The sequence below is a fragment of the Spodoptera frugiperda genome, chromosome 28 (assembly GCF_023101765.2).
Source record: "Spodoptera frugiperda isolate SF20-4 chromosome 28, AGI-APGP_CSIRO_Sfru_2.0, whole genome shotgun sequence".
In the NCBI taxonomy this organism is placed as follows: domain Eukaryota; kingdom Metazoa; phylum Arthropoda; class Insecta; order Lepidoptera; family Noctuidae; genus Spodoptera; species Spodoptera frugiperda.
In genome coordinates this window covers 13,500,240-13,526,101 of record NC_064239.1, presented here as the reverse complement: position 1 = coordinate 13,526,101, position 25,862 = coordinate 13,500,240, and the positions used below count along the sequence as shown (strand labels likewise).

Below are 25,862 nucleotides of genomic sequence, written 5' to 3'. Positions count from 1 at the left end.
AGCCGGCATTCGGGGCTATCTATGCTGTCCGGAGTATCCCAGTTTTCAGGTAGGTTTATGTAGCTTGCAAGCTGTACGAAGCGCACAATACAACGTTGAATGAACTCGAATGCAGAAATATTTCAGGACTTGTTTTTGTCATTTTTTGCACAACATTGTATCCGGGACGTGACTAAGCGGTGCGTCAAACCAAAAATAAACTTAAAGTTCAATAAATTGCAGCGGGTATTAATCATGCGGCAATAATTATAAAAAAAATGTAATCAAATTCATTTTGGCGACAGTATTCATGACACAATACTAATAACTTGAGAGGGTCCCCAGAAGTAACATTAATAGCCTGTACAAACAAACAATCCTGTTAATCGAGTTGGGACCTAAGTCAGCGGGATTAAAGTTGACGTTTGCCTGACAAGTTGCACGTAACAAGGTTTCGCAGTACCATTGTCTGGTTAATCCCTTCAGCGTTGTGTCGTGCACTGCGTTATCTACAATGCTCGATTTGGATTTCAGCACACGTATATCCATTTACTTTTGCGTGGAGTTGAGAATGGAAAAGTTATTTGGTTTCTTGTTATTTAATTGTACACATACCTTACAAATCTATTTCATAAGTCTTCCATCTTTCATCGGTTGGTTATTTGCCGTTGAAGCCATCTCTCGAACTTCACTATGATGCATCGGCAATTCATTTACTATGTCTTATTTTTCACTCTCACCTGTACGAAGCCCTATTATCTCTCGAAGCGTAATATCCTCTTCGAACCCTCACATATAAGCTCACCTTTGACATTTAAAAAGTGTCCAGTGATTAACAGTTGCTGGCGAAAATATTTTCCGAGCCATTTTGGCCCAGTGGTGTCGTGAACGTGATGAATAGCTTTATTTAACAGAATCCATTGGGATGCTGGCATCCTTTATCTTCTTTATGGGCGTTTATCAAACGGTTACCAATTGCAATTTGTGTATATCAGAATTATTTTTAGAGATTAAAGGTCAGATGGACTACCTCACAGAACATATAAAGAGAGTAGAAATGAAATAGTTCCTGATTTGTATCATAACGCGTGTCGCCGTTTCTCCCACCCTTTAATTTCACTACAAGCAAGAGACCAATGTCTGAGCGGATTACCCCCACAAATAAATAACACACATTTAAGTCTCGAATTTGCTATTGGTTGTCACACAAACGCAATGACTGCATTTGACGTACACTCTAACACGCATAAAAACTCATGTATGCTAGGGCGAGAGAAAGGTCGATTGTTGATATCGATAAAATTTAAGTAATCTTGTTTTTGTTTTACAAGTATTGTTGAATATTGTAAAATTGTATTCATGCGGAATAGAAACCAAGTAATAAAAGTAAAATAAATAAAAAATACATAACTGAATTTTAAAACCAATTTTATTACTCAATAAGTAAAAAATCTGTAAAAAAAAAATCATAGGCACTTTTGAACGTCAAAGCAAATATAATAATATTAATAACGTCTGTCTGCCGGTCAGCCCTCTAGTGAAGCTATTTGCTCGTTCCAAAGTGTAGATTCCTATGGAGAAGATCGAAGATCTGTTCGTTCGATCTTTTTCAATTAGATTCACAATACAATTCTTGATAACATTGCTTTTCTTTGCATCGATTGCTTGAACTATGTGAGAACAATGTAAAACTAATATTCAGTCAAAGCGATAGAAAAAAACCTTAAGAACAACAAAATTAATACAGTCTGGAGCTGACCAGTCCCAGTTGACAGCGCTCATTCACCAACATGGCACGTACACCAGCACCGTCCAACTCAACCATGTTGCAGGGAATCGAACGATCCAATGCCCGTGCCACCGCCAATGAGACCTTTGAGTGAGCATGACAACTCTAAGCTGACACAAATGCATTCTACTAGTCTAATTTAGCTAATTACAGGGCTCTCACATTTACAATAATTTGTATAAAGTACAGAACACATTGAAATAACATGGTTATATTATTTCATTTTTTAAATTTACGAAAGATGATATTTTAAATATCGCCATTTTTAGACAAAAAAACTGATTTAAAGAGACTAATTTAAAATTTTCTAAAATAAAATCAGTTTACTTACTGAATTACACATTGCGATATTGTGCGGATAAACGCCTAATTTTAAGTTTCTTTTCCCTGACTTTGTTATTACGTAATTATCAACATCGAAATGTTGCGAACGAAATATGCTACATTTAGTAGGAATCCAATTAATTCTACCAGTTGTGTCAATCCACAATTTTCTTACACCTGGATCTGTTGGAAACCTAAAACATAATATTAAAATAAATCATATGTCACATTCTATAAAAAAAAAAAAAACATAAAACTCACTCAAAATCTATATTACTAATTAGTCGTAATAAATAATTCTTATTATTTTAATTATAAAGTGTGCTATTGATTATAATAGACTGTATCATAGTAACAATCGACATTGATTACAAATTTGCCCAACACTATCGATGTCATAGATTTTGTGGAAATGAACTTTTGTTTCGGTACTCGGGACTCTCGCAATGGACGTCATACATTGCGCGATTGCTCACGTAGTGCAAGATTGTACTCATCTATCGCAAGCAATGTATTACTATTAGTCTGCTTGCGATTATATCGTTTTTGTCTATAAATTTCATAATACTAATGTTATAATTACAAATATCACAAGTATTTTTATGATTTTGGACTTACCGGTGAAAAGAAATTCCTTCTCGTGCTATGCTACACACCTGGCTTCTTTTCCGACACGTTATAATAGCGCAAGACGGCATAATATAATATTTTTGCGGAGATACGTACGCTGTCAAAACATGACAGCGATTGCTAGCCGGTAAGTATGAACATTTAAGCGTTATGACAGGGTTATGTACGTTCGTTCGCACCCTCGGCGCGCGTGGCCCGCCCACAAGGCCAATCCAGTCTCTTTCTTTTATCCATGGACTACCTCAACGAATGGGTCCTTAATAAGTTAAATATTTACCTACGTTTGTAACTTTCAAAGTTTCAACAACTCTTTAACTCTTCTGTAAGGATTTTAAATGTCAGTGCTTAATTTAACTTTCTCCCCAATCTTTAGTTCCTTGATAATTTAATAATTTCAGGGAAAATTTCTCTATTAAGAAAGACCTTCCCGAAAAGATTTTTAATTAGACATTGAGCTCTTTAAAGAAGACATTACATGCGGGTCGTGCAGCCATAATTGCACGCTCATATCGTCTGCGCGCTGTAATTGGGTACTTAGAGACCGTTTATGGTACTTGCGAGAGGAAATTCGTTTAAAATTTGGTACTAAGTCAATTCATATAGGTCTCTTGAGAGCTTTATTACATGTTTCATTGGTTTAACGACTAAAGTTCTTCGGGTATCAAGCTGCTTACTGATAGAAGCTACTATAAGACCGATCTTTGAGATCTAATTTTGAAAGACCTGATTTGACTAAGTTAATCGTGTATCTAAACAAATCCAAGTTTAATGGCATTTTTATAGCTATTCGCACGATGAAAAGTAATACCTAAGCCGAAATCGGAATCATTTATCTGGATCAAATTGTCTCTAAAATATTACCGCTGAGGGACGAAATCGCTTAAATATTTGAATGTCCAACTTCAGTTGTTGCATAACAGTCTGCCGCTGAAGGGGATAAAACGTCGCGCAGATTAATATCGTACTTGTAATACAATGCTTTAATGCTCAGATATTAAAAAGTATGAAAAAGAAACTAATTGCAAACAGCACTCATCGTATGATTGGTCCAAGTTACACGGGAACAACTCCTGGGAATTGTTGTTGAAGAAGTTTTGCAATGGTTGCTGATATTTCCTGGTTCGTCCGCTGCCGTAGCTTATCGGGCACAGAGAGGAGATTAGCCAAAGTTGTTAGGAATTATTGTGAAAGTTGTGATATTAATTGGTATTGCCAACTTTATCTTCGACTGTTCTGGTTAAGTCCGCGCAAAACCCCGCAAATACTTTTGCTTAAGCCATACGCTAAAAATACTCTAAATTACATTTAGGTCTTACTAATTTACTATTAATAAGCACTAGTTTTCGGAATATTTTCGTTCCTAATTAATCAAGAATGTGAAGAATCGTTTGACCGTAAATTGTAATTGCTCGAGTAGTTTCTGAAAAACTATTTAACCTATTTCAAGGCAAATAAGGGTCGACCGCAATGAAAAAATAATGTCCTTCGTTAGTAGTTGTCGTATAATTATGGTGGTTTTAATTAGATTGCAAACTTTACGTGAAAACTAGCAAGTTTATGGCCCGCCGTTGATTACAGTTTAGTAGGCGGATGAAATATGGTAGAGAGTAGAGTGTTGAGCGGCAGCGGGCAATTACATTTTCATGTTAATTTCTTCTTATAAGTAATTTTCATTATTTTCTTTGAGATATAAGTCTCTACGGAGTGCTTAGTTTAGTATGAGTAATGGACTGATATTAATAGGGAATTCAGGAGAGATTTCAATATAAATGTCTTTCGCATAAACTCGGAATCCATTTACAGATAATATTAAATAGTTACATGCTAGTGAAATAACTTTAGTAGGTATTTCACATGCGCACATGCTATCTAATTGAAAAAACTGCAAACCAACGCACGTGTGCGCATCGGACAGTGGCGTGATTCAATATCGATTCAAATAAGAATTGTAATCAATTAATACAAGGATCATAATCCAAAGTACAAACAGAAAAATGATAAGAAGAATAACATAACATAGAATAACATTTAAGTGTGGGAGAGCCATGCTTCGGTACGAATGGGCCGGATCGACCGGAATAATACCACGGCCTCACAGAAAACCGACGTGAAATTACGCTTGCGTTGTGTTTCCTTGTGTGTGTGAGGTTACCGGAGGCCCAAATCCCCACCTTCCCAATTTTCTCAATCCCCGAATCCCCAACAACCCATAAATTCCTGACCCTTAAGAGGCGGGCAACGCACGTGTAACGCCTCTAGTGTATCGGGTGTTCATTGTCGACGGCGATTGCTTACCATTAGGTGATCCGTCAGTTCGTCTATCGGCTAATACTATAAAAAAACAACAGTGAACAGACACTAGATTGTCCGAATCAGAGGGATTGAATAATTTATCTAAAATCACACTTTGGTCCAACAAGGTTCGTAGAAATCACTACCGATTTGTGATGAAATCATATTCATGAATTGGTTCAGAGGCTAGTGAAACTGACCATAAAAGGCATGTTATTGGTAGAACCGCTACCGTAGACAAAAACCGCACTATCTACAGATTTAACTCGCTATGCTCATAACTTAAGCCTCTTAAATGCAGCTCTCATGGCGAGCACCACTTGGAAGTAATTCAAAAGGCCCTCGCTCACCGGACCCCGACGTATGTTAGCCTTGTACCGTTTGGGGCGCGCTTTGTTTGACCACTCACGCTCCGCAGCTTTCATTACTGCTTTGTGTTTCAGCCAAGTGTCAAGCTTTAACGCCTAATGTTTTTGAATAAACTTTATCGGGTCACAAAAGTTTGTGGTACAAATTTTATGAGATCATACAATTGGTAGAATAATTGTAGAAGGCGATCAATCAGAAAAACAAATAAGCTCTTTTTTCTTTCTAACTGAAAACCCACAGAACATATAAAGAGAGTAGAAATGAAATAGTTCCTGATTTGTATCAGAACGCGTGTCGCCGTTTCTCCCACCCTTTAATTTCACTACAAGCAAGAGACCAATGTCTGAGCGGATTACCCCCACAAATAAATAACACACATTTAAATCTCGAATTTGCTATTGGTTGTCACACAAACGCAATGACTGCATTTGACGTACACTCTAACACGCATAAAAACTCATGTATGCTAGGGCGAGACAAAGGTCGATTGTTGATATCGATAAAATTTAAGTAATCTTGTTTTTGTTTTACAAGTATTGTTGAATATTGTGAAATTGTATTCATGCGAAATAGAAACCAAGTAATAAAAGTAAAATAAATAAAAAATACATAACTGAATTTTAAAACCAATTTTATTACTCAATAAGTTAAAAATCAGTAAAAAATAAATAAATCATAGGCACTTTTGAACGTCAAAGCAAATATAATAATATTAATAACGTCTGTCTGTCGGTCAGCCCTCTAGTGAAGCTATTTGCTCGTTCCAAAGTGTAGATTCCTATGGAGAAGATCGAAGATCTGTTCGTTCGATCTTTTTCAATTAGATTCACAATACAATTCTTGATAACATTGCTTTTCTTTGCATCGATTGCTTGAATTATGTGAGAACAATGTAAAACTAATATTCAGTCAAAGCGATAGAAAAAAACCTTAAGAACAACAAAATTAATACAGTCTGGAGCTGACCAGTCCCAGTTGACAGCGCTCGTTCACCAACATGACACGTACACCAGCACCGTCCAACTCAACCATGTTGCAGGGAATCGAACGATCCAATGCCCGTGCCACCGCCAGTGAGACCTTTGAGTGAGCATGACAACTCTAAGCTGACACAAATGCATTCTACTAGTCTAATTTAGCTAATTACAGGGCTCTCACATTTACAATAATCTGTATAAAGTACAGAACACATTGAAAAAACATGGTTATATTATTTTTTAAATTTACGAAAGATGATATTTTAAATATCACCATTTTTAGACAAAAAAACTGATTTAAAGAGACTAATTTAAAATTTTCTAAAATAAAATCAGTTTACTTACTGAATTACACATTGCGATATTGTGCGGATAAACGCCTAATTTTAAGTTTCTTTTCCCTGACTTTGTTATTATGTAATTCATCATCATCATCATCATCAGCCGAGAGACGTCTACTGCTGAACAAAGGCCTCCCCCTTGGTCCTCCACGTAGAACGACAAGCCGCCACCTGCATCCACTGGCTCCCCGCCACTCTGACGATGTCGTCGGTCCACCTAGTGGGAGGTCTGCCCACGCTGCGTCTTCCGGTCCGCGGTCGCCACTCAGTCACCTTCCTGGCTCAGCTGTCATCAGTCCTCCGAGCGACGTGGCCTGCCCATTGCCACTTCAGCCTGCATATTTTGAGAGCTATGTCTGTAACTCTTGTTCTTTGGCGAATTTCCATATTTCGGATTTTGTCGCGCAAAGATACTCCGAGCATAGCTCTCTCCATCGCGCGCTGGGCGACTCTGAGCCTTTCTAAAAGGCCAGCAGTTAGGGACCATGTCTCGGTACCGTACGTCATCACTGGCAACACACACTGGTTGTACATCCTGGTCTTCAGACACTGCGGGATTTTTGACGAGAAGACTTCATTATGTAATTATCAACATCGAAATGTTGCGAACGAAATATGCTACATTTAGTTGGAATCCAGGAGCCCATAGTACAGGTTTTCCTAGTTTAGGTTCCTGAATCCCACCACTTGTCATTTCAATTGTTTTAAACCTGGTCGTGTAACTTGCTACATAATTTATTATACTATTAATTATTATATAAGCTTAGTTTTTAAGACCAATGTCTGTATAAATATGGTGGAGATAAAAATATACGCAGTTTCTAATCTGTGTGGTGGAACTTGAAAAAAAAAATAATTCTACCAGTTATGTCAATCCACAATTTTGTTACACCTGGATCTGTTGGAAACCTAAAACATAATATTAAAATAAATCATATGTCACATTCTATAAAAAAATAAAAACATAAAACTCACTCAAAATCTATATTACTAATTAGTCGTAATAAATAATACTTATTATTTAAATTATAAAGTGTGCTATTGATTATAATAGACTGTATCATAGTAACAATCGACATTGATTACACATTTGCCCAACACTATCGATGTCATAGATTTTGTGGAAATGAGCTTTTGTTTCGGTACTCGGGACTCTCGCAATGGACGTCATACATTGCGCGATTGCTCACGTAGTGCAAGATTGTACTCATCTATCGCAAGCAATGTATTACTATTAGTCTGCTTGCGATTATATCGTTTTTGTCTATAAATTTCATAATACTAATGTTATAATTACAAATATCACACGTATTTTTATGTTTTTGGACTTACCGGTGAAAAGAAATTCCTTCTCGTGCTATGCTACACACCTGGTTTCTTTTCCGACACGTTATAATAGCGCAAGACGGCATAATATAATATTTTTGCGGAGATACGTACGCTGTCAAAACATGACAGCGATTGCTAGCCGGTAAGTATGAACATTTGAGCGTTATGACAGCGCGCAGTACGCCGGCTCGCACCCTCGGCACGCGTGGCCCGCCCACAAGGCCAATCCAGTCTCTTTCTTTTATCCATGTGAAAACCAATGATGACGTAACGTAAAGCTGAAAACTTTAACAATTTGCTGGTACAAAAAGCGTGGTCGCAAAAAGTGTGCGCTGCAGTGACCCACTTCTTTGTTTGTTTTTAATACCAACGGCGTATGTGTAAATAAAAATTTATGCATATCCGATACATAAATTGTTTCACGAAGTGAGATAAAAGCCATCGCCCCGGATTAACCGAAGCAATTAAAAATTCCATTAAGTTTTCAATTTGGCACAGTGTCACACGTTAGTTGCTGAAAGTTTATTTAATCTTTGTTGTTCAGCTGTTGTCGAGTTATTCTGCCAGTTTTGTGCAATGATTTGCTTACACAGCAACGTTACGTTATTTTATGGAAAGCCAATACAAACAAAAACGCTGATGTTCAAAAGTACTTGAGCAATGATCACTTAAAAAGTAATTATGAAATTGAAAACCCATTTGCAGTGCAAACAAATGAATATGAGCATTGAAAAATTGTTCTGAAATTGATAATTTCTTAATGAAAAACGGTGTTATATTGAACTCCCTAAATATAACTTCTATCCGAATAGATTGAAACCTGTGTGACGCAAGAGATATTCTAGCACTGCGAGAGAATATTGATATATCTTCAGCTACAGACTCCAAGAACTCACATGTCGGCGCAGCGTTGCAATATGACAAAATATTTTACGAGCCATATTTTCTGTTCGCTCTCCGTTCGGTATTCCAATGTTGTGCTGTTCGGATCAAATATGTACTATATTTGATGCATTATGTATGTAGGTGGGGACCAGGTTCTGATTCATTTCTTCAAATGAAATTTTGTCTTCAATTCCGGTTTGAAATCTCTTTGTGCGGAACTTAGATTCATATTGAAGTTTTTCTGGAGCTTAATAAAAGTATCTCGGACGATAAGAAAGAACTATTCTAAAGTAGGAAATGTGATATCCTCTCGTTTAATTTTGATCATGCCATAATGATAATTTTTAGTTACACTTTATTCCTCTGCTCAATTTAAAATATTTAAAACAATTCAGCAATTCAAGTTGTTAGTTTGAACTTCTTTTAAACTTATACCTATCCATTGATTCATAAAATAATGTGCTATGTTGTCACATGCTTAATTTACTATGGCACCGCAAAACAATCTCTCGCGAGATGTAATTACCGCGAATGGCTGAAGTTCAAGCAGTGCAAGTTTACTTCAAACGTCCATCTGCAATAGCGCGTTGGAGAGAAGCCAAACACGTTCTTGTCTCAGCAACACGTAGCCAAACATTTACAAATAAAAAAAAACACATACATGCCATTTTGTTTTGAAGAATGCAGGACTTAAATACTGACCTGGCACAAATTGACCTCTTAGCGTAGGTCCTGAATAACTCTGTGACTAATCGATATTAGCCGCCCGACTTGCGGCTCAACCTTACTTCGTATTTAGATAATCTTGTTTTGTATCTCCCGGGTAATGTTATTGTATTACGGTAATGACTACAGCGGGCTTTCTCCTTGTTTAGAAGTCAAACGAAATGAAATTGCCAACGTGAAATTGTTTTACCGTTGTACAAAGAAAGGGATTCAATTATTATTTTATCATTTTGTGTATAAAAATGGGTGAATCGACAACGTCTTCTGTGTGTTTAAATTACTGTACCTCAGCAGGTAGATGAAGCTCAGTAGTATTTTCTAACGAAAATGGTATATAATAAAACTCCAAACAAAGAGAACTTGACACAGCAACACACACTAGTTTAACATTTCAGATTACCGAACCATCATCGACGTGCGGCCACGCCCGAGCGTCAGACCGGGGTGCATTGCCCTTTAGGATGGGGATGCATCTGTATTTACAGGTCCACCTGTAGCCCGGGATGGCCGAGTCGTGGGTCACTGGCCCAGTTCCCGCGTCCTACTTCCGACCCTGCGCAACAAGTGGCGTGATATTATGTAATGTACTTAGGTGATGTAGCGGCCATTACCGGCCACCACCGTACACGGCTCTCAATCACTGCGATTGGCTAATTAAGATGGGTACCGAATTGATATGTCTCCAAGCTAAGGCTTGGGCAATATCTGTGATGTTTGGGGTGGTCATGTTGATCAATGTTCGCGTCTTAGGTAAATGATAGTAGAGTAGGGGTTGCTGAATAAAAATGATAATATCATAATTATTTGGACTATTTTCTGTATATCTTTCCAAATGTTTGTTGTGAACAGATGTACTTGTTTTGCTCATTTCTGAGAAGAGTATCTAGAAATCAAGTTAGTGAAATTTTACTTCAAGCAAATGTTATTTTATTTTCACTTAGCAACTGTTGCTAACGATAGCGTCGATCGATGCGCCTTACATTTCTTTGTATCTTTATAATATTTACTGACCTACCTGTCTCTTAAACTTAGTATTCTTATAAACTTATTTACTTCGTTACTTTTTAGGGCTTTATTTTCTTGTCTGTCCTGGATAATATGAATATTACAAAATGTGATGTTAGCGAAACCTTAGGAAAGAGATTATCTTGCTCTATTTACTTAACAAAGAGGTGCTTTCGCAACATGATCCATACTCATGAATAATGTAGTGAGGAAAATAACGTAACTCATGCAAAGTTATAATTAACCTAATTAGAACTTTAAACAATAGTTTACTAGGTTTCTTTTCTCTTGTATTAATGACTAGCTATTTGTGTTTCGACACTGTATTTCCTCCATTAACAATTGTGTTACTTGTGTCACCTGAGTCAGCGAAAATTTCCCACAAAAGTCAAGGTCAAAGCTTTTAACCCCACATCGAGGGGCATAAAAGGCAACCCTACCTACTGTATAGGGTACCATCGCGCCTGGTCATGAACCCTGAAACAATTTAAAGGGTTACGGAGAGGAACCAATATTTGTACAAAGAGATCGGCGGATTTTCCGTGTTCTATATTTGCTGTAAATAAACCCGCTGTGAAATTGTCTGGTTCGGGTTACATTCCTAGCTTGATCGTTCTGGATCTTTGATCAAGTTTTTTTTTTGATAGTGTATCTGTATCCTATGTTTATTTAGACATATGTGGGTTTATATTGTTCGACAATGTCGTCAACTAATTATTATTGTGCCATTAAGACCTTTTACAGATTTGTTTTGCGTCAAAATGTTGGTGAATGTGCAAATAAATCGAAATGAATGGAATCCTTTTCAAAAGAAATTATTTGTGAAGCAATAACAGCATATTCAGTGTAAATGATTGCGAACAATAACAAGGATAAACGGTTAATAAATCGTCGGCGAGTCTATCATTACTTGCCAGTTTGCGAGATGTATAGGACACAAATATTAACTAAATGGCGACAATGATATAAATAAAAGTGGTGTTGGCACAAACACTCGTACGTACATACATCTTTTTTTTAAGGGGGGAAAATCATCGAATGGCTTCTCCCCGCCTTGGGCGAGGCGAGAAGGAGTGTCAGACTCTTACTGACTAAAAACCCTGTTCCTTCTCTTGCTTTGAGCCGGAGGCCCGGTAACCCGTTACGTCGTCCGCAGGTCCAGATCAGGCATCAGCCCTGCTGGACCCCATCTGTGGTGGTCATAGTTACATACATCTGGAGTTAAGTTTTTGTTACAATAATGTTTGATGGTTCTAGAGTTTTCATGTTCAAAACAAGTCAGATCAGTGGTTTTCTTTCCACAAAATAATCGTCCCGACCTTCGCTTTGAGTCCAGAAAGTGCTAATAAAATGGCGGTAGTCGTAAAAACTTTGTCGTTGTATATTAAAAGCTGGCCGATTTTATTGCTTGTCACAACCTTGAATCTTTCGGGCTTAGGTTTTAGTTAGCTCCTGTTTGCGGATTTTCTGAATAATCAATAATTGATATACATATGTTTACATGCCAATCCCATAAATACGAAAGGAATTTATAACCAATTTCACGTAATAATGCCTAAACACACTTTGAAACACCCTTCTCTTTGAATAGGAGTTACGAAAGAATTGGCTTTTGAGTCAAAGCAAAGTTTGTACAATGTAAAGTAAACAGGTTCAAGGGCGTGATTGAATTGGAGAGCGAACTGTAAACACCTATAACAAAGCCAGGCAATAGAGTAGACTTCAAATATAACCTAACTGTATCGATCCTCTAAGTGCCACCCAAGCAGAAGTTACCGAAAGCACTTACGATAATTTTGAAATTGGTTTCAGACGAAGTAGGAATCACAAACAAACTTCTCTGTTTGTTTCTAACTCGAATGGTTGCTGAATATTTGAAACTCGAGACTGATCTCTTCTTATTTCGACTCTGAATAATTCATTGTTGCTTAGAACGATTTCCATGTATTTCGAACTACGCACAACTTTTTGTTTTCTCGTTTTCGGTTTTTTTCCTAACAGTATTATAGCGGGCGTCGGTTGCGCTTCATATTTAAAGTTCTTGGAAAAAGATTCCCTTTATCAAGTTACGTAAGGCTAAGTTATGAAACATTTTCCCTTTATTGACGAGCTAAGTAAGAAAACTTGACGTACTCGGTAATTGATTTCTGTCCTGATTTAAGCCACTCTCGTTCTTGTACAATAACCAATTTGTAACTTTGTTTGTTGTTAACAAATTGACAAATTGTTTGTTTAGCGCTTGTTCTTTTAAAAACACAGACTTTTCATACGTTTTTGCTGTTATTTTCTGAGCTACATATTTTTACGTCCTCCATTTTCCTTGCATTTGTACGTAACTCAGAATGGCAGAAAACACAATGCTGCAGTATGCACTTAGACTTGAAATCATTACGTCACAGCGTTCAATCTTATTCCGAACGCGGTGGAAAATTCACTTCGTTCAAAAGATTTAACGACATCAGTAATCAAGGGTGGCTTCTCTTCACTTTTAAAACCGTGTTCTAAAGGTACTAAATCAATATGAGAAGCAACTTACAATACTTGTTATCGTGGAACAGCACCACCGTGGCATCGTGGCATCGTGGCGTGTTCCTCGCTTTCGTGTTTAATCTAAAGATCCTATCTAGGTTAGACCGCTTTACAACTTAGATTAAAACCTCGCGTGTCTCATGTAAGCTAGCATTTTCAAGTTTTCCACGCCCTTTTATCAGTTTTCTGAATGGTATTATATTCTTTGGTGTTGGCTCTTTGTGTGAAATATAATTTATGGCTGTGGAAGAGTTGGGGTTTGTTGACAAAGTTTTGTGTTATACGGCTAAAGGTTAAAGGATTCGGTTGAGCGTGGCGCGACGCTCCGCTATAAAAGCTAATTACTTTGTTTAACTTTAAATGTTTTGTTAATTGGTTTTGAATAGTACTAAGCGTTCTGAATAGGGTATCTATCTCTTTTCTTGTTATTTTTGGCTAGAAATGATTAATGTTGCCTTTAATCCTTTCTGTCATGTTGTTACGTAATACCATGGCGTGTTTGTCTTCTTTCCATGAACGTGATAGCGTGACTTATTTGAAGGTCACGGTCGTTACTGTTTCAATATGTTTTGGTATAGTCCTTCTTTTCATCAAAATTAATTAGAATGAACGCATGTTACGGAGCATTTTTGATGATATTGCGTGTGTATCTTACATATACACGCAATATCACAAAAATGTAACGAAAAACTTAAATAGAAATAGTTTGCAAAGAAAATGTTGGTTCCGTAGGTAACTTGATCACATCAAATCCTGAGGTCGGTTCATAACGTTTTGGCTTTATTACTTAACCATTATATCAATACAATACCAATAGCGCCCCGGGGAGTTACTGTTCCAGATCAATTTTGGAATAGCAACAGTTCAGTAACTACCTACCCTCTAATGTGTTAATATGAACAGTACTGCGGTATTTTGTGGCATATAGAATTGAAGGTTTTCTATTTACGTTCTAATACTAAGAAAAGTGTGGTGAATACTACGATCGATAGTGGGTTGGAGTAATAGAAGATTAGCTGTTATGTAATTGTCTATTACTTTTCTGTAGTACAAATCAGACGCGCGGTTATAATTCGAGGCTTCGTGTTTATTACATAGTCCGTTTTGTGTGTGTGTGTGTGTATCGCGATATAACAACACAAATACACTTTTGACGTAATAACCAGCAACTTTCTTGTCGTAACGCCGTACCATTAGTCCCAAGGTCAAGGGCGCGCCGTTGCTAGGCAACGAACCCACAACAAAGCTTTTCTCACTGTAATTTAACATTATTAATGGTTGTTTAACATGGATTTTGCATTAAAATGTTATTAGCTATTATAATCGGTGGCTCCCAGTATATTGTATTGTTTGTGGAGTTTTTAGGTGTCCCACGGTGGGCGCCATTAAGCCTACATGTTCAGTTTTTTGAACGATAACCGAACTTTTGCAAATGTAGCCTTTTCTGTACTTGATTAATGATAAATGGACGTGGTTAGTGTCATTATCGCTTCGTAACGTGAGGTTTTATATGACAAAGCGGTGCTGTTAATAGTCCCACGCTGGGTGCCATTAAGCCGTAACACGGTTATTGTTACTGAAAATGAATTATTCAACACATCCGCGCAGATTAAGACTGATTTACATGTTGGAATTTGTTAATGTCTATTATATTCGCTCACTGGATAATGTATTTTTGTTATTGAGTAGCTTGTGTATTTACCGACATACATGTTACGTTGTTTGCTGAGAATGGGATTTTAGACCTCGGTGTCTTTTTTATTATAGGCATCTCCACGTTGTCTGGCTGCGGGTCTCCAGACCAGCTGGACCGGCTGCCGGAGCTGCCGGCGGCGGAGGAGAAGAGGCTGCGCCGCGCTGCACAGATCCTGCAGCAGAGGCTGGTACTCCGCCAGTGGCTGGCCACGCACAGGCTGCAGCACACCTACTCCAAGTACGTTTTTTTTTTTATTTACTTTTATTGTTCTCAGCTTAAAATGGGACATTTACCATGTTTATTAGTCTTTGTGAGTTCATCCGTGACCATGGCGCTTGCAACAGTGCCGAAATATCGGAAACTCATAGACATAAACATGGTAAATATCTCGTTTTAAGTTCTAATGACCATGTCAGTTTGAAATTCGTACTAGAAACGCTATATCTGAAATAACTTTTCTAAATAATTCCGGTGTTTAAGAAATAATAACTATAACTTAAGGTTCAGGACAGGTAGTAGGTAATTAAGACAATTTATATGTAAGTAGATTTTAAAGTTGATTAATATAAGTAATATAGATTGGTCGTCACTTATGTAAGGAACGAATAATCTTGTCTACGTAATAGTTCAACTCATTAAACTCACCAGATTCAAGAATTCTATTAGGAAAGTTCTGTTCAAGAGGAAATTAACATTTCGGCTAGTCGGTAGTCGCATCTACTGCAGAACATTAAGGAAATTGGTTCGGTGACGTAAAACCTTAAATGTCCGCTGCTAGCAGCGGTAAACCCAAGTAGAACACCCACCAGATCTTCTAAAAATATAAAGTATTTCAAGTTAATGAAGTAATTGAAATGCAAATGATATTATTATTATGATAGATAAATGTAAGTTTAGTAATATTCACCTACTACTGTTGATTTCTGTATGTAAATCCGTACGTGTTTAAAAGTAATTTTTGAATTAGGAATCCGAGATTTAACCGTTATAATTAATATCTTAAAGAACTGAATTCTTACTTGGTACTCCCTCCCTACTCGTATATTTATCAAAAGCTATTTGTTTGATTTATTAGAGACGTATCTAGAGTGGCTAGCAACTAGCCTATTGGAGCGAGCAGTAAGTAAGTAACGTGTATGGGAATAAATCAAAGAGATAGCGTGTCGGACATGTGCCAACAACATCGCCTCCAGACGCTCGTGACCTTCACATTTCCACTTGACATGTCGAGGATAACGGAACACGGGTTGTGGACACAAAAACTTCAACACTTTTTGTCCAACTTCCGATTTATGTTGCGGATACTCCTAATTTATATACACCGATATTTTTGCCACAAAAAGCTAAAAGTTAGTCTACGAAGGAATATTGAAGTAAAACAAGTTTTGATGGTGAAATATTAAAAGTAACGTTATAATAATAAACTTGTGACACTAGTAAATATGAGTAAGCGGTTTAAGTACTTACATCAAGTAAACGGTACATCAATTTACCGTTAATATGAAATGAAAGAATTGACCGCAAATATTATAAGCATCGCCCATACAGTTATCCAGGTCAGGTGTAAAATTCAATAAACTTATTATTTGCATAGTGAATATTCACAACAAGCTGGCATATCTCAATTCAGAGTATTCCGCGTCGACGGGCCGACAGCCGAGCTTTTGTTGAAAGTATGTCAATTTTGATACAAGCGCCTCCCTTTGTTAGGCCGTCGGCTGTCGGAGCGGTGACAATGCCTCGGTCTCCTCATTCAGCTATCTTCCACCACAGGTACGTCACGAAGCCACTTTGAAAACTCCGGATTGATGTCTCCAAAGGCTATTTTTAACGTAGAGGCTGCTGTTTGTGAAGTGGAAGGGTGAACTCGGAAAGTTTTTAGGGATCTGTCTAAATCTGTTTTTTTGCGCGGACTACGGAGTCTTAGTATTAGGGCCCCATTTTTTCTATTTGGGAGCATATATTAGTTTACAGATAGGCGTCATATCCTATGACGATTTAAAAGAAAAATCCAATTTCAGAAACAAGAACAAAACGCAACACAGTATTATAAATGGAAATCTGAAGGTTTGCAAATAGCAAACGTGATAGTGTAAGGCATTTATGCATAACCAAGCTTCAGCCGGAGGTTCAGCCAGCCAGCAGCTTCCGCCATATTTTACTGGAAGCTTAGAAAATTTTGCAAAAATTTGTATAGGTACATTTCGTATTCAATTCTTGGCTTGCGTTTTACGGAAACTCTCGCCCATGTCGAGTACAACGTATGTGCTGTATGTAGGCGTACGGACTCCCACAGGAAATACGGCAATCTGCTAAAACTTCCACTGCAAACTGGCAATAAAGGAATCGTAGAATAACAAACAATACCAAATTCCTGTCATGTTTTGTTTGACCTTTTCGAAATTGAGTTTGGAACCCTCCTACAATTGTGCGCCTTTAAGACCCGCGTCAATGAGCCACGGATCATGACTTTATTTGGGTATCAAATCGTGCCCTTTAACTGGGACCAGAAACAGGAAAAAGCGAGTGTTTTAGAAATTAAAAAAGGGCAATCATCTGGCCTGTTCGCTTCAGAATATTACATTTAAAATTTACGACAAAAACACAATCTGGGCGCGATGCTCTTTAACGATCCAACGCGTTTTCATATTCATTGCTTGCGCCATCCTTTTTGCAACTACAAAGGGTATTGAAATTTTTAACTTTGGGATTTGGTTACTTAATATTGGAGAGGATCCTTGATCTTGACTCTATTACTGCTGAACTTTGAACGTGGGTTATCTGCCGACGATGTAATCTTTGTGCAAATTAAATTGCGCTCTGACGTGTATTTCTCACAGGAGCTTTTCTACTTGTTTCTTGGTTTAGCCCGGATTTTATTAACTTTATAACAAAGCAATGAAGTTCAAAATGTATTAGTATATAAGGATAGCTTAATTTACCAGTTTGTACGTTACAATCAGGTCAATCATCTCTCAAGCCAGTTCCTATCATGACTACCACCGAATAAACACCCCTACTATTAATAGCTACAGATAGCTATTTACAATAATTTAACATTCATCCGGCTACATCAACTTTTCAGTGATGAATGGAACTTCATTTGCCAGCCCAACTTGAGATGAATCTGTCTCTTTTAAAATTTTCGTGTCTTCACAAAGTTAAACTGGCTCTTTTCAACAAGTTTTGCGAAACTAGTGCACCGAGTTCTAAAGTAGGAATTGGATATTACCTAACGTAGTCTGCTCGTGTACATTATATTTTCAGGTCATCCAGATTCGTTAATTTCTTTTATAAAGTTAGTAGTTATTTGAATAGGAGTGATTTTAGTTATTTGAATAGGAGTGATTTTAATTCCATCAGTTGGCTTGAGTTGAACACGTTTTAGGTGATAAATAGCTAGGACGCATCGAAGAGTCATCATTACAAATAAATACCATTATAAAAGTTGAAGAATTCAAGTGAATGCTAAACTTAAATCAGAAAGCATTCTCAAATGATAAAATTCTTGAAATAAAAACTTAAGTTATTCCGTATTGAGACTGGCAGAAAATAGAATGGACCACTAAATTCACTTCAACTTGCTGAGCTACCGACACCGAGACCGATACTATATTCTGGAACTGTGGCGTATTAAATATTCATATTTTGCTGGCTTGCAGTACGTCAGTCACCTGCAACCTTTGTCTTAATTGATACAGTATAGAAATTATGTCAGCTTGTAACTTTCCCACTATTAGACAATACCCAACTTTACTACGAAGGAACAAAATGGTCATTGATTACCTTTATTCAAGGCAGGAACCTGGATAGATTCAGGCTTCTTAAGCATAATGGTTTATACTGAAGGTTACCACCACATAAGACATTTGCATACCTCGGGGCCTTGAGGTAACACGTGCTCGCAAAATGGCAATCAAAAGTAAATCCCGGCGCAAAACCCGATCTTTCAACTCATCCTCGTATCATGAAGGTTTTATGAAAAAAGGTCCGAGATTTATCCTCATTTTCACTTAGACAGGGAAGGTTGGATGCTATCGGCTCACGTCCCTACGCCTGATATATGGCAATCTTTCGCGCTCCATTGAATTCCTGGTAACTGCAAAAGACGTTTTTCACATATGAAGTGTTCTGATTCGCTCGAAGGAATTCTTCATGTTTTTGGAATGTCTTTATAGGCTTGTTTGACATTTATGTTGTAAGTTCTGAGGAGTTCATTTTGATTTTGGTTTCTTTGCTGATTTTTTTTTTATTCTGTCTGTGCTCTATGTAATCACATCTTAAAGTGCTTCATTGGTCTAGTCTGTAAAATATCACCTTATGCGCATTTTACACAGTAGGCATATTTAAATCTTGTTCTACATATTTTAGTAGTAAACAATGGTAAACTTAATAAACAATTAATGTCTCCAGTAGGTAAATAGTTTCCACTTGATGACCGATCACGAAATCTTGTATTGACAGTGTAGGACAGGTACTTATCGTGAAATTGTTTTCACCTTTCACGCGAAGTACCTTAACATACCTTACTTTCTTAAGCTTGTATTTTCAGGTTTCATTATAATATAATTGAACTTATCCTGTTTTCCTAATCACTGAAAAATATTAGTAAGGTCGTAGTTTAAGTATTTTAAAATTATTGACAAGATTGTTGTAGTATTTATATCTAACCTATGTATAGTAAAGAGTTAATGAAAAGCCACGCGCAATTTTATTTAATAATAGTCTATCATACTTTTCTTCAATAGAACGTATTTTTTTCTATCATTTGTAAGTCCTTGAGTTGATCAAACGTCACAAAAAAATCAAACACCGATTACCATCTTTCTACATCATCCAAGCGTTCATTCTTCTCTATAATGTGAAACATTTGTATACCTACGAAGATGCGAGAAGGTATAAAAATACGTATCTCCAAATTGACTCCATTTGCGCGGGAAAATACGCAGCTGTTACCAGTAATTTGGTCTCAAATCTCACAAGATATACTGGAGCTTTCGATATTATTTTCAACAATAAAATTGAAAATTACACTGTCTCGTTTCTCAAGTGTTTACAAAATATTACTGCTCTACAAGAGACTCCAAGGACGATTCGAGAGTCTGGAAAAACATTATTAAATATTAGTTCGAATATTTATATTAACTAAAAATCACGGTTTACTCACGTACATTAATTGAGAAAAGCTCTACTAGTTTCGAGTCCTAGAACGTACATAGATAAAGACTCCCTATCTCACGATAGTTATTATAAAAATATTTCGATTCTAGATTTATTGCAACAGTCACAGTCTCTATAGGATTTATAATCGAGAACGCAAAGACAGGTGTTCAAATATGCACCCCTACCTTTCAGGAGAAGAAAATGCATGTGGTTATGTCATACCAAAATTAGGTCCCCAGTAATTTCTCAGACAAATTGTTACTCAAGATTGTAGTTCAAGTTATAATTGTCCCAAGTAGTCTGTTTGTTTCGGGTCTTGCTTGTTTAGGAGCCTTGTTTATGAATCTCTCGGGAACAGTAATACAGAACCTATTGCTTCAGTTTAAGAGTATTACTGATATGTTTGCGATTTACACATAATTCTCTGAATTGGGTATTAAGGGTAAATGTGGATTGTGTTTTATGTTATTTGAGGATTTGGGTTAAATATTATTGCTTGGCACACATTTCTTGGAATGGGATTTTCTAAATGACACTGTATTTATTTGTAATGATAATATATTTAATGTCCTCCCATTAATACAACGAACGTGGAACTATTTAAACTTAAAAATAAACATATAAAAGTGACGATTGAAAGCCATATTTCAAGTTCGTTATTAATAAGTAAAAAACTCAGGACGTGATCTCCTAAAACCAATCCCCGTGGAATATTTAGCTCAACGTTTGAATTTTATGATTCCTCTGTTTAAGGTTCGATTTTATGGATTAATATGAATAATTTGTAAATATAATACCTGACCCGTAAACGGCCGGTTACGCACTTGTAACGCCTCGGGTATTTCGAATGCCCATGGGCTGCGCCGATTCTGATCCGACAGCTTATTTACCGGCTTATTCCCATAAAAAATATCAAAACAGCAATATAGTTAAACTCTTTCATAATGAAGTAAAAAAATCAGGCTACCAGACTACCAGTCTCATTGCTAATATCTTTATAAATCCGGTCAAGGAATTCATCAGTAAAGTATTGAAAACCGATTCTTCAAAGCACTGACAGTTGTATCTGGTGTCTGGCTGTATTCGTTACGTCACACAAACTCCAAGATAAATCTCCGTTCAATAAAAAGTTTTGCTAAGCTTTGGGCGACATCAGCTGTACCTATATTTTTGTTACATTTTAGGTACCTACATCTGTTATACTGTGATATTAGGTTTAATATCAAGCTTTATCATCATCATCATCATCAACAGCCTATAAGTGTCCACTGCTGACCAAAGACCTCTTCTCACACGGAGAAGATTTGAGTATTAATCACCACGCTTGCTGCATGCGGGTTGGCTTCATACCAAGCTTACTATGCTATTAAGATTAAAGTACACCAATTTTTTTCAATTTTTAATTCCTGCAATTAGGATTTGGGATATAGTTTTCCCATTTATCAAAGTTTGCATATTTGTATGAGATCGGTAACAGTACAATTACTTTATACCTTTTGTAAACAAATCAGAACTTTACTCATATTATTAATTGTTCTAAATTTAATACGACCATTAAATCGTTGCTTTACAAATCGTAAATTTCATTGTAAAATAGGTGTTTCTAAAACAATAACGGTATGCCCAGCATTGGATATGCTTCAGCAGAAAGTTGGGGATTCAGCTCCGACCGCATGACAGCTCTGTGATTAATATTTCGTGTGTCTGGCTGCGCTGCCAGGCAGACAGACAATGTATTTATATTTCTGGATGTAACTGGAACACTGCTTCAATATAAAAGGTACAGGAATGTAAAAGTTTTGGGAAAATATTCCTTTTAGGAGGCTAAAAATAGCTCTCGGCTCTAAATGTAGTTTTTGGTTTAAAGTCAAAGCATTTTTTGTTTTGAGTAATGCTTGAAAAGGCACTTTTGAAAAGTCTGAGTAAAATTTTTCGACACTGCCTGCTCGTTACAAAGCGGAAAATAATTTTCTTTATGAAGCAACAAATATAGATACAAATAATTAAAGCCTCCAAAAGTATGACCTAAATCTGAAGCATCCTCCAGAAACCAACAACCGCATTTCTGTAAGGTATAAATAAATAATGTTGGCGTGCAATCTAAATAACGTGGAAGCTGTTGATATTCCCTCGTAAACATGCTCGTAACTTGTACCGAGGGACTTACACCCTTTTATTACTGCACAACTTCCTTGATTTGGAGGAGTGACGAGTCGTTAGGGAGGTGAGAGATTTTTGACAGACATGATTGACTTCGGTGAAGGGTACTGATCTGATTTTGAGTATTGACAGTTATATGATACACGTAAAGATTTAAAGAGTTGTAATGATGTGAGACGGCTTTGTAACCTTCTGGTTTCTGAGGAGTATCAGAAAATAAAAGAAATGATTCCTATCGCACATCCAGAAATTAACGCGTTTTTGGCCGGTATTGTTTAGCTTGCCACGTTTGATTGTTTGTTTTTAGTTAATCGGATTTTAATCCCTTCCTAACAACAGATCGATCTGATTTATATTTCGTGCACACTCTATATAATCTTGATGACGATACAATATAAGCTATTTTTTTCAGCAACTACTTCAATTATGGATATCAAACGAAACGGCTTAGTAGACAGAGTTGAACTGATTAAAAAATATTATTTAGGTATTACTTGCACCTTTTCTAAAGAAACTGAATATTTAGGAAATTTTTTGACAAAAAAACAGGAATAGTAGTAGGTAATGTGCAGAACAAGCCATGAACTTAATATTGTGATTTCATTTTATTACTTCCAGCCCTCGTATCGTAAAATATAAAAATATAGATAATGCGAACATTTGACGATGAACATAAAAACTAAGGGTTTGGCTATCATTGATCAACATCATATAGCAATTTGAAAGTGGATATAAAAAGCAATTGTTATCTAAACCAACAGTTTATTGCTAACTTTTATAAACATTGAGATTAAAGTAGGTTTCTTGTCTTCATGCAGTGGGTTTGTGGACTAAAGTAAAGATAGTAATGCATTTTGTTACACCAACAAATATTGGAAGTTCAGCTGTGCAAAATGTTCCGTCGGTGGTAAGTGTGGATACAGACTTAGAGCACGCTGCATTACATGGAAGGCTGGAGGAAACCCCGGCTTATGATTTATGACGTATTTCCTCGCGCGGAAAATTGCAAACTCACAGATTCGATAGAGTAACAAAGAATAATGGCATTCATTTTATATTCTCTCTGCTTTACTATAATGCTGCCTATTTCAACGTTATGATGTATTCCTTTGTAATTGTAATGAATTAGGGGAAATGCCGACTTGGAAATGCTTTATGAACAATTTGTATTGTTCAATTGTGCTTCTTAATTTGACATCTTTTATTGTTAAGTTAATCTATTATGACGTCTATATCATTCTTTATAAACTTACTGTCTACCGTATCGCCGTACTCAGAGTCATTTAATGGTTACCTAGCCCAATCTTTAGCTATAGTTTTAAGAACGAAATCGTTACTAAGAATTTGTTCAGAAACTAATTATTAAATGTCTCTCAGTACGACAGTTAGGTAATTAACTACTTGTCTGTCCTAGTCTGTCTGTATTCAGTATGGTCTAACCTACATTAACACAATAGTTCACCAACAAACCGCGTTGGGCCCAGCATGTCCCCTTGCGCGCACCACCACTTCGCTAGTACTCGTATGAATCATGGCGGCTCAGCTCTTTATTTATGTTAATGCCGGTAATCTAGCACCAGTTGGAGTTAGCACGATAGCAGACACGCTATGTTGTAACCACCAACTAGCTCGTGTTCCAGTACCTACCTACTGCCTACCCTACCTACATAGGTGTAGGTGCACTTTGAAACACTTTTACTGTGAAGCTAGGGTTTCAGAGCACAGGAAAAGTGCTTTTAATAATAATTTTGCTCATATTGCTCGCCCTTAAGTTACCAAGTCACTAAAATAACGGCACGAAGAACATTAATGTATCTGTTATGATATTAAAGCATCAGCAATTTTGGGGATGATGAGGTGATGATCACCTGTTCTTGGGCATAAATATATGATGTTATGTTGGTTTTCATGTTTCTTAGCCACATGTTGTTAAGTGTTGGTTCCGTGTTCCATGGTTTCGTGTCGGTCTGCATTATCATACAATCTTTGATAGTCATTCCGAGTATCTGATTAAGACTCGGTGTTGACCCCAACCTAGTTTCGAAAAAGGTTTCTACTGCCTAACCCTATTTTTAAACTCTTGAAATGTTTTAGGCTTGGGTTGTCGTATTCGTATATGGTCGTGATATGATTAGTTCTTATACCATATACGAATACGACAACCCAACCGACCACCAATCATGTCATGTGGGGATTAAATTCGTAATAGTTTAGTTAATCCTCATTTAGTTACAAATATCCACTTGTTTAATAAAATATTTGCCTTCATTTTAACTTGGGAATTTCCATGCTATTCAAGGTCACCATTATAGTACGAAAAATTTTTAAGCAAAACGCTTTGTTTGATTTGGTATTTAGCATCTGAAATATTTCAGGTATTATGGAATCTAGTAATTATATTTATTTTAGGCTGCTTGCTAACTAGGTATTCAACAACGGGTACCGCTCTACATAGCGATATACAAAACAATAAAGGTTTAAAAACCTTTATTGTACTTCTTGATTTATAGTAGGACGAAAATCATTGAGCTTGAACGTAGATTGACATGATTTGATTGTCAGTACTCAACTCACGGCACACGAATCTGCTAATAAGATCACCTGTCGACTGGCCTGTCTATGTTCCAACACATGACGGATTTGCACGTCTGTATTGTTTCAACTTGATGGCTTATGAGCTTAGGCTTGTATACTGTTAGGCAGTTGTCCCACCAACGGCGAGTGAACGACTAACTATCGGCTATTTTCTCGCTCAAGAAACGTACAATAGATATACTTTCCGTGTAAACAAAAGAGATGCATATACAAATAGTTGATCGCTGACTGTTCACACTGCCGGCGAGTGCTCACTTCACTTGTTTGTTTTTGTTTTCACTCGTTTTCACTCGTTTCTAGTTCTAGCTCTACTCGTTACTCGTTCATCGTTGCCAGTGGGACAACTGCCTTAAGCTGTGTTGACTGGTGCAATATTTTAGGCTATGCAATTAAGCTCATAAAGTAGGTTTTGTAAGATAGTACGGACTAGTACATTTTTGGTCATGCAAAGTGATGTAACGATACTTTCACGACGTTTTTTTATTCTATCTATTTGTCTAAGATAGGGCAGATGGTGAGGGGTGCGGTGCCAGAAGACCTCCCCGTGGTGCACCCTGGGTACGGGTGATAGTCTCCCTAACGGGGGTGATAGGGTTGGAGTGGCTATTGCCCGTAGCTAACTTCTGGACGGGGCGGGCGAACCCAGGATGGGTTCTGGAGGCGGCGGGCTTTGTGTTGGCACGAGGCCTGTGCTTCCGTGGGGACGTTTTTCCGCCCGTTTCTCTGAGTTTAGCAGAGAACGTGGTGGAGAAACAAGGGCGGTGCTCGTTGTGCACTCACCCTGCCAACGAGTAGCATCGGGACACAAGTAGTGCCTCGACTGCAGCCGTCGAAGTCGTAATCCGCGAAGAGTTCATGGTTGCATGACTTGGAACGGGACGACGGTCTTGGCTTGGTCGCCCGGACCGCGAGGAAGATAACCTCTATAAAAAATTCCTCCAATACCAAGTTCTGGTGCGCGGCGAGGGTATGCATGGCTGAGGAGTAGAGTCAGTCGCGAGCGCACCCCCAGCTAGGGGACCGGTGGACCCTCTAGTTGAGTACTAAATTTACACTTACCCAGGTACAGGGGG

At 37.3% G+C, this 25,862-nt stretch overlaps 2 protein-coding genes and 1 long non-coding RNA gene across 4 annotated transcripts in view; all 3 read left to right on the top strand.

Moving 5' to 3' along the window:
* The window catches only part of LOC118265453 (apoptosis-resistant E3 ubiquitin protein ligase 1), a 55,154-nt gene that overhangs the window by 2,172 nt on the left and 27,120 nt on the right, over positions 1–25,862 (top strand). For both annotated transcript variants that reach the window (XM_050705981.1, XM_050705980.1), the window contains exon 2: positions 14,943–15,108. In XM_050705981.1, coding sequence (XP_050561938.1) covers positions 14,943–15,108 — 166 coding nt within the window. The remainder of the gene's footprint in view (positions 1–14,942; positions 15,109–25,862) is intronic.
* Positions 1–25,862, top strand: part of LOC118265271 (3-oxoacyl-[acyl-carrier-protein] reductase FabG) — a 247,171-nt gene that overhangs the window by 217,881 nt on the left and 3,428 nt on the right. The gene's annotated exons all lie outside the window — the stretch shown is intronic.
* Positions 199–5,999, top strand: LOC126912691 (uncharacterized). Its single transcript, XR_007707334.1, has 2 exons — positions 199–1,258; positions 5,866–5,999. It is a non-coding gene; the product is annotated as an uncharacterized LOC126912691 (long non-coding RNA).